This window comes from Danio rerio, chromosome 14 (assembly GCF_052040795.2).
Source record: "Danio rerio strain M-AB ecotype USA chromosome 14, GRCz13ab, whole genome shotgun sequence".
Taxonomy (NCBI): Eukaryota; Metazoa; Chordata; class Actinopteri; order Cypriniformes; family Danionidae; genus Danio; species Danio rerio.
The window spans coordinates 30,577,501-30,591,209 of record NC_141034.1 but is presented as its reverse complement, the minus strand read 5'-3'; the positions used below and the strand labels follow the sequence as shown (position 1 = coordinate 30,591,209).

The following is a 13,709-nucleotide window of genomic DNA, read 5'->3' as shown; positions in this document are numbered from 1 at the left end:
AAAATCTAAACATTTCAGGCAATTCAACCCAATAAAACATTTTCAGCCTGACAAAGCTAGAAATTGTACAATAATAAAGTGACCATGGCATTTTTGTGTTAATTTACAAAAACAATACCTTTGAAACTAAGCTTACTTGTATATTTAGGTTCTCCTGGACCCTCGTAATTCAACGGAAACTAGTATATCTTCATGGAATGAGTTAAACGAAGGAATATCCTGTTTTTTCTTATATATTTAGGTCATTTTAATCACCCTTAGCCTTAATGTTTGGCCAGAGGAGAAATGGTTGTGCCCAACTGAGCCTGGTTTCTCTCTCTTTTATCTATTGGTAAAGTTTTGTTTCTCTACACTGGCTTGCTTGGTTTTGGTACTTGTGGAGTTGTGCATCGATGGATTTGCTCTTCAGTGTTTGGACTTTTAGTTGTGAAATTTAAACTACACTGAACTAAACTGAACTTCAACTCTAAAAACTGGACTGACACAGTTTCAATTTACTAGAACTTTTATGTTAAGCTGCTTTAACACAATCTACATTGTAAAAGCGCTGTAGAAATGAACATAAATTGAATTAAATTAATTTGTTAATTTAAGGAAATTTGGTGAAATTTCAGGGTTAATATTTTAATTCGCACTCACAGAATTTTTAAAAATGAATTAAAATATTGGAAAATCTATTCAACTCCCTGAATTTGCTTTCATAATTAATAGATTATGCATGTTTTATTTCCAAACTGAAATCAATTTCTCTCTTTTTTTTTTATCTGCAGGTGGACTTTGAGTCCGGTGTCAGTCTCTGACCACAACCAATATCTGGCATGGATTAGTTTATAAAATCTCCTAACTGCCTGGTTGTGTGTTTCCAGCCTTGATTCCTCAATTGCCCTTTACGCTAATTCTCGCAGTAGTTGTGACCCAGTTCCTCCCCCGGCTTCACTGCAGGCCTTCCTGAGCCCCAAGTACCAGCAGCTGCGTCCTGCTTTCCACTTCCTGTCCTTGGTCCTGCAAGGCTAAGCCTGTCCACTTCCCCCCTTCCCCCCTGACATACACAAACACACACATAATCATCTTCCTGGCACACTGCTGGCCGAGGACGCTCCAGATTCGGCTTCCTGGTGCAGCCCAGCACTATGACCTCCATGTCTAGTCTGTTTTCCTTCACCAGCCCGGCAGTGAAGCGGTTGCTGGGCTGGAAGCAGGGCGATGAGGAGGAAAAATGGGCGGAAAAAGCTGTGGATGCCCTGGTGAAGAAGCTGAAAAAGAAAAAGGGTGCCATGGAAGACTTGGAAAAGGCCCTTAGTAGTCCTGGGCAGCCCAGCAAATGTGTTACCATTCCCAGGTCGCTGGACGGGCGGCTGCAGGTGTCCCACAGGAAGGGCCTCCCACACGTCATCTACTGCCGCGTGTGGCGCTGGCCTGACCTGCAGTCCCACCATGAGCTCAAACCGCTCGAGGTTTGCGAGTATCCATTCGGCTCCAAACAGAAAGAAGTGTGCATCAACCCATATCACTACAAACGAGTTGAAAGTCCAGGTAGGTTTCACTGATATGTTCAAATTACTACTCATGACATTTCTTCTGATGTTTTATCACATTACGAATAACGCTGACATATCGTGCACAGAATAAATGAGAGCACTAGGCTTGGGCGGTATCCAAATTTTGATACCGTCAAACTGCCTCCATATTTTACCCCGGTATCCAGTATTACCGTGCGTAATATAAAAATTATGACATAAGGCTCAGACAGCGTCACCAAACTGTTGGCTTGAGCCTAAACCATTCAGAGACTGAATACCTTATATGCGACCTTAGGCTCGTGGTCACCTGTTTGTCTTTTTTGTATTCTTCTAAGCGGGACACTCCTCATTCAAATGCAGACACACACACATAGAGAGCGCGCCAAGCGACACACAGCACCTCTCTCTCTCTCTCTCTCTCTCTCTCTCTCTCTCTCTCACACACACACACTCACACACACACCGCTTCCACGATTTATTCGGAAATTTACTCCCACACCGTAAGAAATCTGGTCGGCTCCCACGGTACAGCAGCGGGAATGCAGAGAGCTGTAATCGTGCCGTAAAATTTAGGCCCGATAGGGCCCGAGTCCGACAGGTACATTTTGATTGACAGCTTTTTAAAGCCCAAACCCATTTACAGCCCGACATTTTCCAAATGTACTCATGCACACAGCTCTATTGCATTTTTTGCAAGAATGAGTCCTTTATATGTTTTACCAATTTATTCTTAACAAACGTAGACTATAGGCCACTTGGAAGTTGGAACAAAGAAAATAAGTCCACTATAAATCGTAACATCTCAGCACTCTAAATAGGCCTAACTTAGCTACATACCCTTAGCCATTAAACTGGCTAACACACCAATGAAAGAAGTCTTGCTTAAGAAATCAAATCAAAACCGTAATACGCAGTGTATGAGCGACCGCCGAAATACCTGGGTGGCTAGAATGACCGTTTCTTCTGAGCTAGTGACTTGGCTTTTTTAACTTCTCCGTCAACATTTGTTTCACCTTTGCAGGGATTTGGATTTTTTCGGGTCCCGCCAGGTTCGGGCTAAGAATTTTAGCTCTAATGCAGACCTCTAGTTCATATTTACCACGTCTCCCTTCTCATCCAGTCGAAAATGGAAATACTGCCAAACTGCAGGTCACTTTGGAGCGCGACTCGTCACCTCACCTCTCCCCCTTCCTCCCTTTTTCTGACAATCACGCATACGTTTTTGTAGGCATTAAATAAAGGATATTAAATATTTTATGACGGTATAATGGTTTTGAAACTGACACGTTGCTATTTTTAGATCCCGCGGTATACCATAATACCGTAATACCGCCTAAGCCTAGAGTGCACCCTCTTGTCAATATAGGCAATACATCAGACCCCCTTGTTTTTTATGAATTCTTTTTTCTTTCTTTTTTTTTGTGATTTAAATGACTGTTTTTGTAGTGAAAATTCTTATTTTGTGATTATATACATATTTGTTAAATATTTATATATTTAATATATTTATTTATGATATCTTATTTACCATATTAGGTAGCCTACTATGTTAGGTGTGCTATCTGAAACAATGACACAAATCATAAAAATAAAGCTGCTTTATTTCGGTCTCTTGTCAAAACAATTGCACCCCCCTTCCATGTAATAGAATGATTATGATGGCGCAGGTGAGACATCATGTAAAAAAATTACTTGCAAACTGAAATAAATGGATAATTTTTATAAATATAATCAAGGATGTACCGCTGGATCATGTCTCACTATAGTTGGTAAATGTGATATTTAATTAATCTGGTCTCTTTCTAACAACTCTTCGGTCTTTTGAATCTATCAGGTAACGTGTCACAGCATCAGTACACTGCTTCAGTCTTTCACTTTCACACTTGTTCTTAGTAATTTTAGTGAAAACCTCAGATACTGTTGATTGTGCACCTTTTTATCGACCAACATCCCTTGGAAAAAGTGATTGACAGGTGGTAATTTGTGTGCAACTTTTCTTGATTTATTTATGATGTGTTTATTGATAAAACAAAGACCATGCGGGTCAGGTAGTTGAAATAGTAGGCTATACACGAATGACATTCGATCGGCCCCTTATGCAGCCGAACACTAAAAATATATAAAATAATATTTTTCAATTGTTTAACTTTTACCATCTATCGGTTACAAATGCACCCTTTCGGTTCACGGTTAATCGATTATTTTGAGCATCCCTAATCTGTACTAAACTTATTTTAAACTCAAAAGAAATCTATCATTTTATGTCACACCCCTGCTTCAGGAGAGGCCATCACTACTCCTCCATGCTCTCCTGTTTGTTTGTTTGTTTGTTTGTTTGTTTTTTTATTGTGGGCGTTACACACATATAAGGTTGAGTAATGCTGATTGGGCAGAACAAGGGTGTGCTCTCACTCTATTGGGTAGTAAGAACCACACAAAGAGGACAGTCATGCACATCTGCGCATCATCTCTTTTATTTTTTTTTATTTTTTGTCCTTGGCCTGAGAGTTACACTAGTTTGATCTGGGTTTGCTTTAAGTATAGCTACCCGAAAAAAATAAAAAGGTAATATTTTGTATTGCAAAAATGAATATATATATACATATACATATATATATATATATATATATATATATATATATATATATATATATATATATATATATATATATATATATATATATATATATATATATATATATATATATATATTATATATATTTATTTATTTTTTTCATTTGCATATATTTTCATTTTCTGGATTTTTTCCGCCCAGCGTTATAGATGGTATGAAAAAACTATCTATTTAGAATAAATGTACATTACGTAACATAAATGTGTTCACAGTCACTTTACTTCTGCCCCCTGGCATTTGATAAGTTTTTGTCATTTTTTTTTTCTACCCGAGTATCATATTGCTGTATGTATGGCTGTTTTTTTTCCCCGTTATGAACACTGAACAGTATTAAAATCTTTAGACCAAATGCACGTCATTAAATTCTTATCAGTCAAATTTGTCTGTCAACAGTTTTTCTGAGAAGCTGCCTTTGCAAGCAATCAGAATAATAAATAATTGGACAACACTTATGTCCCCAGTGAGGATACGTGTCCTGTTATTTCCTCCGCATATCCAGTGGTATAGAGCGTGTTGACTATCAGATATCCTTTGCCTCTTGAGGCCTTATGATCTCTGTAACCTCTGTTGCCCTCAGCTTAGATTGAGATGTACACTGTATTGAGCTTTTCAAGGGCAGATATCGCATGTCACTCAGGAGAGAAAACACATTTCTGTTGAAGCTAGAAAACTGATCTGTTGTGCCTTTGCTATTACCTTGGAGCCAGAGGCAGCCAATCATCGTGAAGATGTCAAGGATGCTGGATACTTTTTCACCATTAATATTTAAATCAGCATGTCAGAATGATCCATTTCAAACATTGTAATTTTTTTTCTCAGTACTTCCTCCGGTTCTGGTGCCACGACACAGTGAGTTCAACCCTCAACACAGTCTCCTGGTGCAGTTTCGCAACTTGAGTCACAACGAGCCTCATATGCCTCTCAACGCCACCTTCCCAGAGTCCTTCCAGCAGCACAGCGGAGGAAGCTCCTTCCCCATCTCTCCAAACTCACCCTACCCTCCATCTCCCGCCAGCAGTGGCACATACCCCAACTCTCCTGCAAGCTCTGGGCCATCCAGCCCCTTCCAGCTACCAGGTACACACAACAACACTCGGTACTGATGGATCTTTTGGGATATTTGTGCTTGTGGCAGACTAGAGATGCTCTGATGTTTATATATTTTGTGTTTAGGTAGATGTATAAAGTAAGGTCTTAAACATTTACCTTAAGTCATGCTATGCTAAACATACTTCTACAAAATAGTAGATGGATTAAATAAAAATTCACCCTCTCCTTGTAGGCACCACTTATAGTACAGCAGAAATTATGGTGTTCAGTTTGCTACGCTTTTATGGCCGTTTCCACTGTCAAAAAGCATGCCGTACTACTTTTTTGGCACCCTTTAGAAAGGGTACCAAAAGGTGGAGCTACACGTGCAGTTGAACGCTGATTGGTTAGAGATGCGTTACGAGCTTGTGGAACTAGACAGAATGAAAACAAAGGAACCGCCATGTTTTTTTAAATACAAAGCCGAGACATTACATGGAAATACTATATGCATATAATAATGAGCCATGGATAACCCGGGCTCAAACAAACTTTGTTGTCGTCTTAATGAAACCTTGAAACCGGTTATTGTGCCATACCTAGAACAGTTTGGGAAAAAAATTTCCATTCTAATTTCTGGCTAATTTGCCGATCAGTGAACCTCTATGGCAAACTGATGAGATTTTCTTGTTGCGATCATTAAAAGATGCATGATGCTGAATGATAAACCTGTGATATAACTGTCAGTTTTGCAATGTTGATTGCTGTCCGTAAACAATGGAAATGCTAGCTAAGCAGCACACCAAAGCCCAGTGACTTCTGCTGTGTGCCCATTACTTGGCACCGGACTGCAGTCCCTCTGTTCTGTATCAGTGATTTGCTGATGCCTGCATCTGTAGGCAGGGTGCGCTCAGGCAGAAGGACAGCAAATGTTTTATAGCACTGTGGGTTTGAACTAAAGCTGGTTTTATTCATAGAAAGGGCTAGATTTAATACAATTTTTGACATAAGTTATTCGACAGTTGCATTGTAAGTAACTTTTTGTGAATCTTACTATTAATCACAGATGCTTTCAACAGCATCAACAATACTGCTCAAAAGTTGAAATGCTACTTTTTATTCATTGTTATTTGCAGAAACATGTTTTACATCAATTTGGTTAACTTAAAACTAAATTAACTAAATGAAGTATAAAAGAAATGTTAATTATAACAGACTTAAATGATAAAAAATATATAATTGACATTGGAAAATTACAAAACATAACAGAATTTAAAATGCTATTATTAAACTACAGCAATATTGAAATAGAACATTAATTTGTATTATACTTTTCAATTTTGTGTTTGAATTAAATTTAAAAGTTTTACTGTTACTATTCGCTTAAGTCGTGACATGGAATATTGTTTTTAGGTCCAATCTGCTACTCCTTTAAATTGAGAAAATATTGTATGTAGTTTGATCACTTTTTTGTTATATTACAATTTAAAGAAAATTTCTAAAATCAGTATATACAACAGTCTCTTGACTTGCTGCTTTACCAAAATTTCAGCAATTCGTTAAAAAGTAATAGCTTTATGGCCATTTTATATAAGGCATGGATGTGTATATATTGCATTTATTATTTTTGAAAGTATGACATCGCTTTGTAAATGTTTATTGGTACCATTTTTTGAGGCTCCCCGCACAGTTTGATAGAGCGCTTGGACCCGGAAGCTGCTTTGCATGACTTCATAAGTGGATTGTTTTATATTATTGTGTTTTTTATGTGTAATTTAGTGATAATGATTTATTAGTTTTTCTAAAGCAAAGTTCCAAGGCAAAACAGTATAATTTTGACCCATGGGGAAAAGACCAGACCAGATAAGCAATATGGCTGATCTTTTTTCTTTTTTTATTTGCCTTTATTGAATTTGTCTGGAAGTAGTAAGATTAATTTAACAAACCCTTTTATATTTTTCTTCTAGGAATTTTTGCCAAAAGCATTTTTTAACCTGCTTTATTTTATTAGCTATAAATTCTAATATAATTTGCTGTTCTGTGGGACATTTAGTAGCTGTTTATAGGAGAACTTCTTGGAGTCAAAGTACTTCATATGTTTATCCAAATATCAAACATCTGTGCTATGTCTAATTCACACTTTGGCAGATGATACCACAATCAATAAGGTCCTTGTTTTAATAGTTTTTGTCATTTGCATTCAGATCTTCATTATCTTTATCTGTATGACTGTACTGAGGTGGGCATTTCATGTAAAGGAGTTGTGAAATCTGACACTAAAAGGTTTCCATAAGATGTGAAGCAGCTTCCTGTAAAGAATCATCAGAAAGAAGGCTCCAGGGGATTGCAGTGGAAGCCCATTTGTTTGCAGCAGACCTGATCATCTGACTCATTTTCTCTCTCTTTTTCTCTGTGATGTCTTTTTACCAGCTGATACTCCTCCTCCTGCCTACATGCCTCCAGATGAACAGATGGGGCAAGACGGTTCTCAGTCCATGGAGACTGGTAGCAGCCTGGCTCCTCAGAACATGCCCAGAGGGGGTAAGAAACTTTTAACGAACAACCCATTCAAAAGTGATCCAAGTGATTCCCCCAAAATACAAAAAAAATTTATTAAATTATTAGTTAAAATTATACATATATAATTAATAATATAATAAAATAAGACTGACACGCAATGTATTGAATAGGACAGTCAAAATTGATAGTTTTTTCGGTGCACCACGATGCAGACGCAGACAATTCAGTATCGGTTTAGTAATAATCATAACCGGTTATTATGTACTGATGTCATTTATCACCTACACGCTCTGTTGAGAGGGAGGTGAGCGCCCGTATTTACAACACTCAGGAGCCAACTCGGGGCCAGCTCGTGGCATAGGCAGTGTAGGCAAACACTGTACATCCAGTGGGGCGCCAGAAATGAGCGCGGTTAAGTTGGTTTTGTTTTCGATATTCCAGACACATTCAGTTATAGCGGCAATAACTCAAAAATCTTACCCTAAAAAGATGTAAAGTGTGTTTCCTACAAAAAGACAAAGCTGGTTATGTTTCACAGCTGTCTTTTTCGTTTTTTTTTTTTCCTTCGCTTGACATTACGACCACTGTTCCCTTTAAGCGCTTGCAATATGCGTTTATTTGCGAGAGAGCTCGCGCGGAGCTGAGCTCTCAGTAAGGGACTGTCGGAAAAGTGCTTCTTTTTTTCCTTTTTTAAATTTTTTTATTTTTTATTTATTTATTTATTTTTGCTCCGCTCATCGCAAGCTCTCCCGGCTAAACGCATATTGCGAGGGCTTTAGTGTGTGTGTGTGCGGGTGCGTGTGTGTGTGTTGTGTGAACAGTATGCTTGTACTCAAGTTATAATACAATTACACTGCTGAAATAATACAAGTTTTAGTAAATAATAATACTATTTTACAAATTACTCTTAAAACATTACTCTGAGTACTAGTTAATTACTTTTGGAAAAAAATCTGATTTTCATTATGGGAATTTTAAGTATAAAATTATTTAAATGGTTTAATTGCTTAAATCACAAGGCTGCATTTTTTTCACAAACAAAGCATAGTCGATTTTTCCTTTCGTGACAATAAAAATTATTTTCAATTGCACTGGCAAAACTACCACATACTTTTAAGGCCATAGAGACACTTTTTGTCCATTTTAAACTATACTTTCAAGCTTTGAAATGTTTAATTAAAGTAAATGATGAAAATATTTAAATTTGGGGTTTTATTTACATATTTTACACTGTTTTTCTTATTTGCTCATTGTTGTCTTTACAATATTTTATTTTACATTTGATCTTAAACTAAAATAATTTTACAAAAAAGACAAAAACACTGTCAGTAGTAAGATAATTAAACAAATGACTTCATTTCACTGGAGGTATTGGCAATATGACGACACTACATTTCTCAAAGCAGTGTTTTAATGTTGTTTATTTTGATATATGTAACTGATTGCTTTGACCTGTAATGCCTGTACAATAGTGATGCTTTAAGACAGAATACCGCTATTATGTATAAATCACATAAATACCTCATCCAGAAACATTTCTTGCATAATTATTTTGTCGTAAAGAAATAAAGTTCCACCTTTGCTAAAATTCTGGTAGGCTAAGTTTCACTTCACAATTTAGCCGAATTAATCCGTTAGCATTGTCATGCATCGATCTAATTTTAAATACTTGATAGTTTTTGACTAAGTTTAGTTAAGGAGCAAAGATTATAGAAGTAACTTCTACTTCTAAGAGATCGCGATTTGTATATAGTCTGAGCGCACACACGTGATGATGAGATTATGAGAGGATTTGCAGTTAATTTGAAAAAGCGTTTTCAAGAGCTCGCATATCCAGTTTTAGTGGTTAACGTACACGAGTCCACTCTCATGTTAAAGTAGAGCTATAGTAAAAACACCCTAAAAGCATTATTCCAATAAAACATTTGCTTTTAAGTTGTTATTTTCCGCCACTGCAACACAGAAAGGCCTTTGTCCTGCCCTTGCGTTTCACGCAAAACTAGACAAGGTCGACTGTGATTGGTCACTTTTCATGTCAGTCAAATCCTGGTATATTTTATATATTATTTAAACTTTTAAAACGTATATTATATATTTTTGATGAAATAATGACTGCATGAATAATGGTCTATTTTTGCAGTGAGAATAGATACGATGAATCCGAACACAGATCACAAATTTGCACTTTTTTTCAGTATGTTTTCCTCTCATCCTGTAGTCTACTCGCGCCCCCCTGCGAGAGTGTCCGCGCCCCCTTCGGATTGTGGAAAGAATCAGTGATTGTTAGTTTTAAAGATAAAATGAAAATGTTTTTCAATGAAATATAAGATGCTTTAGATAATAGTTTGAACTACTTGCGCAAATGGGAATTTCAATTCGCAGTAATTGATTTCTTAACCTTTTCATGTTTTGGTTTACTTTTTCTTTTTTTTTTTATGTAATTAACCATTTCTACAATTTGGGATCAGAAGCAGTTTAGTTACAATAATGAACCAAACAATTTAGGCTTTTGTTGCACCCACTATTTGGCCCAGGATAGTTGAGTCAAATTGGGCTCAAAATGGAGTTTATACATTTTAGTTGAATGGTCATTTTAGTTTAAATGTGATGCCGGTTAATGCAGCTTGAAATTAGGTGGAAACAGAAAGTTGTCAATCTATATTAAAGTGCATTATAACTACAATTATTGTTTGCATTTCACTATTTAAGTTGACAGAGTTTGAAACCTGAGGCTTTTTCTTATCAGACTTTGCACTCATTTGTAATTTGTTGGATTGGAGGAGATCTGCCAATGTTAAGTGAAGTTTTTGCACATTAAAATGAATCAATTAATCAAGAAATAAATGTTGTCAACCCAAACCCAGCAGCTATGAACAAATAGTTTACTTTCTATACATTACATTTCAGGGAGGATTAGCAAATGACTAGTTCCCTCTCAAAAGCACTTATTGCAGCAGCCTGGTACATTGGAAATACACCTTTGTTTTGTGACAGCGTAATAAAACAATCTTGGAAACTTCGTCCTGTCTAATATAGAAAATCACACCAACAACATCTATAGTTAAATATCAGAGTCATCATGACTCAGGCGACCTGTATCGCTAACACCATTTGCTTGCTGTAATCTTAAAGTGCCTTTGGCACAGGATCCTCCTGTAATCTCTTCAGAATGTTTATCTAGCTGATGTGCTGAAGTGTCTGCGCGAGTTGAAACAATAGATGGCTACAGCTCAAGGTCTTGTTTTATTTTCCTCTTTCAGATGTGCAGCCAGTGGAGTATCAGGAGCCCAGTCACTGGTGCTCTATTGTGTACTATGAGCTGAATAATCGTGTGGGAGAGGCTTACCACGCTTCCTCCACCAGCGTACTGGTTGATGGATTCACCGATCCATCCAACAACAAAAATCGCTTCTGCCTGGGCCTGCTCTCTAATGTCAATCGCAACTCCACTATTGAAAACACCCGTCGCCACATCGGCAAAGGTATGTGTGTAGTTATTATGCACCACTACTGTGCTTTTTCACTTATTTCTGGGATTGAAATCTAGTGGAAAGTGACTTTTTGTTGTAGTGAACATTAGTGCTGGGCGATTAACTAAAGACTATCTTCATCAGGGCTCGAAATTAACCTTTTTTTCTTGGTTGCACAGGTGTTCTTAACTTTAAAAATGTAGGCGTACCAGCCAAAAACATCTGCATTCTCCCACCAGCCCTAACTGTGGTGTCTGATATTGCACAGATGATATTAACATATAACTCATTTATTTGCATACATCATTTGCATACACCTGCTTTAGGGAGAATGGATTTAGTCATTTTCATTGCGGACTTTAACCCACCGGAAGTTTTTAATCCACTTTTTGAAAAGTGTAAATAGAACAGTAGTGTAAGAACACTAATAAGATGTGACATTATTTGTAACTTTAGGTGGTTTCTGAAACAAATTCTATGTTATTTTCATTCTGTCATACAGACCTTTACATTTTCACGGCCATAGCTCCTTGTCATCTGAATTGAGCAATTGACAACTGATATTTACCAATCCATTCGCAATATGTTCTAGAGCAATGGTCCAATAGGAAGACATTGCAGGGTTTGTCAAGCGTTTTAAACCATTCCCAAGAACAGCATTTGGCGTTTTTGGTGCAAAGATGCAGTCTGCATGAACATTTTGCAGTGAAAACTGGTTGCACGTCATCAATTTTATGCACTCTCACAAATGCCCCCAAATATATTTTGAGGTTGTATAGATAAAGTGTCAGGCGCATATGCAACCAAACCAGTTGCAATTTAGAGCCCTGTTCAGGTGTGTTTTGTTAGTAAAGCCAGATCTAGTAAATCTACTACACATGCTTTCAAATGGAGCAGCATTATTTACAAAAAGTCGTTCACTGACAAGCTGTGCAATGTTCCGTTGAGATCAAAACTGATTGAGATCATTGTTTTGTGATGATAACAGAGGTTTCGTAGCTTCTTTGTGATCTACAGCTCAGTGTAATAGCGATGGCTGCTTTCGAAGTATTGCTTCATGAAGCCTTCAAACCTTTATGAATCTTTTGTTTTGAGTGGTTCGGATTGCTTATCAAATTGGCAAGATCACATGATCTTAGTAAATGTGGCTTTGTTAAATCATAACTGTTTATAAGCGTTTTAAAAAATGTAATGGCTCTCTGCTTAGGGGCGATCTATATACCAAATCTGCAAATCTACATAAAGCATCGGGTTCCCTCAGATTGCCTTCCAGTGGCAAATCAATGTTTCTAGTTTTTAATTAATCTCGTGTCATTTTTGCGAGTTTGAAGTTTTAACGAGACATTTGTAAAATGAAAAGGAATAATTATAGTTAATAGTCTTTTTTTTTATCTGTTTAGCAGAGGCCTCAGTGAAAAAATATATAAAAGTACACAAATTATACACACACTTAATATTTTATGATATTAGAAAAGTGCATTTATAGGTTCTACTTTCAGTTTAAAGTTAGCAAAAAAGTCTGTTCTAATGCATGTTTTGGTTGCATTTACACGGTTTGATCATCAAGTGTCCCTAACATTTGTTGTTTTTTTAAATGCTTTAAAACATTAAATAAGTTTGCAAAGCTATTGGTTCTATTCCTTCAAAGCTTTGAAATTTCTTTCATCACTACTGTGTAATAGATGCTGCATGTGAAAATACCATGCATATACACATTCTTACTCCTAATTCGCTTCATAATCGATATGTGAGATGATTCCATGATCATTTGATTATTAGTTATGCTGAATAAATGAAAGCAAATAAATCTTCTGTTTATAGTCCAAATTTATAAGGATTTCCTAGATTTGTTCTTTGCTTCGGATCGTTGGGAGTTTCTGCATGAGAGCTGACTTCAAAGGACATTTACTAGTCATCCTACAACTGTGCTTTCTTGAAAAGATGTGCATGACAAGTGCAATTTTGATCCATCACATTTGCAATTTAATTTTGATTTATCACTCAGCCCTAGTAAACAAAAAGCAAAAATCCTTCATTATAATAATTTGAATATCTTAAATAAATTATAAATATAAAATTCAAATCTTGAGCTAAACAATCATTAGAAATGTTGTTGTCAACTAAGTGAATTTAGACAAATTAATAGAAATAAAGTGAGATTTCTAAATCAAAATAAATGTAACATCAAAATGTTAAATGCAGATAACAGAATGGCAGAAAAGTTAATCAAAAGAAAACCATAAGCTAATCCAACTGTATCCTTGTTATAATTGTGAACTTAGTTGCTAATCCAGTTATAATTGTGTATATAATTGTATATAAATAAACACTGCTTGAATTGTTTGTCAGAAAGTGACCTTGAATGGCATCCTCTAAGGTGGTTTTCTTTATGGCTGAGTGTATTGTGATTGGCTGTCAATGTCTTTTATTCAAAAGCTCAAACAAAGCACTGAGATTTCAGTGATAATGATCTTACATGCTGTAAATCTATAGAATAGAGTAGTTATTAAATTTATATAGTTTTCATTTTCTTTT

The 13,709-nt window shown here is 36.3% G+C and overlaps 1 protein-coding gene across 4 annotated transcripts in view; it reads left to right on the top strand.

Moving 5' to 3' along the window:
* The window catches only part of smad5 (SMAD family member 5), a 30,998-nt gene that overhangs the window by 15,071 nt on the left and 2,218 nt on the right, over positions 1-13,709 (top strand). For 3 of the 4 annotated variants that reach the window (NM_001346309.1, NM_131368.3, XM_087280101.1), the window contains 4 exons: positions 771-1,533; positions 4,975-5,232; positions 7,615-7,725; positions 10,965-11,186. In NM_001346309.1, the coding sequence (NP_001333238.1) occupies positions 1,131-1,533; positions 4,975-5,232; positions 7,615-7,725; positions 10,965-11,186 (994 nt within the window). In that variant the 5' untranslated portion in view covers positions 771-1,130. Of the gene's footprint in view, positions 1-770; positions 1,985-4,367; positions 5,233-7,614; positions 7,726-10,964; positions 11,187-13,709 lie in introns of all 4 variants that reach the window. The other variant, XM_087280102.1, reaches the window with a different exon arrangement.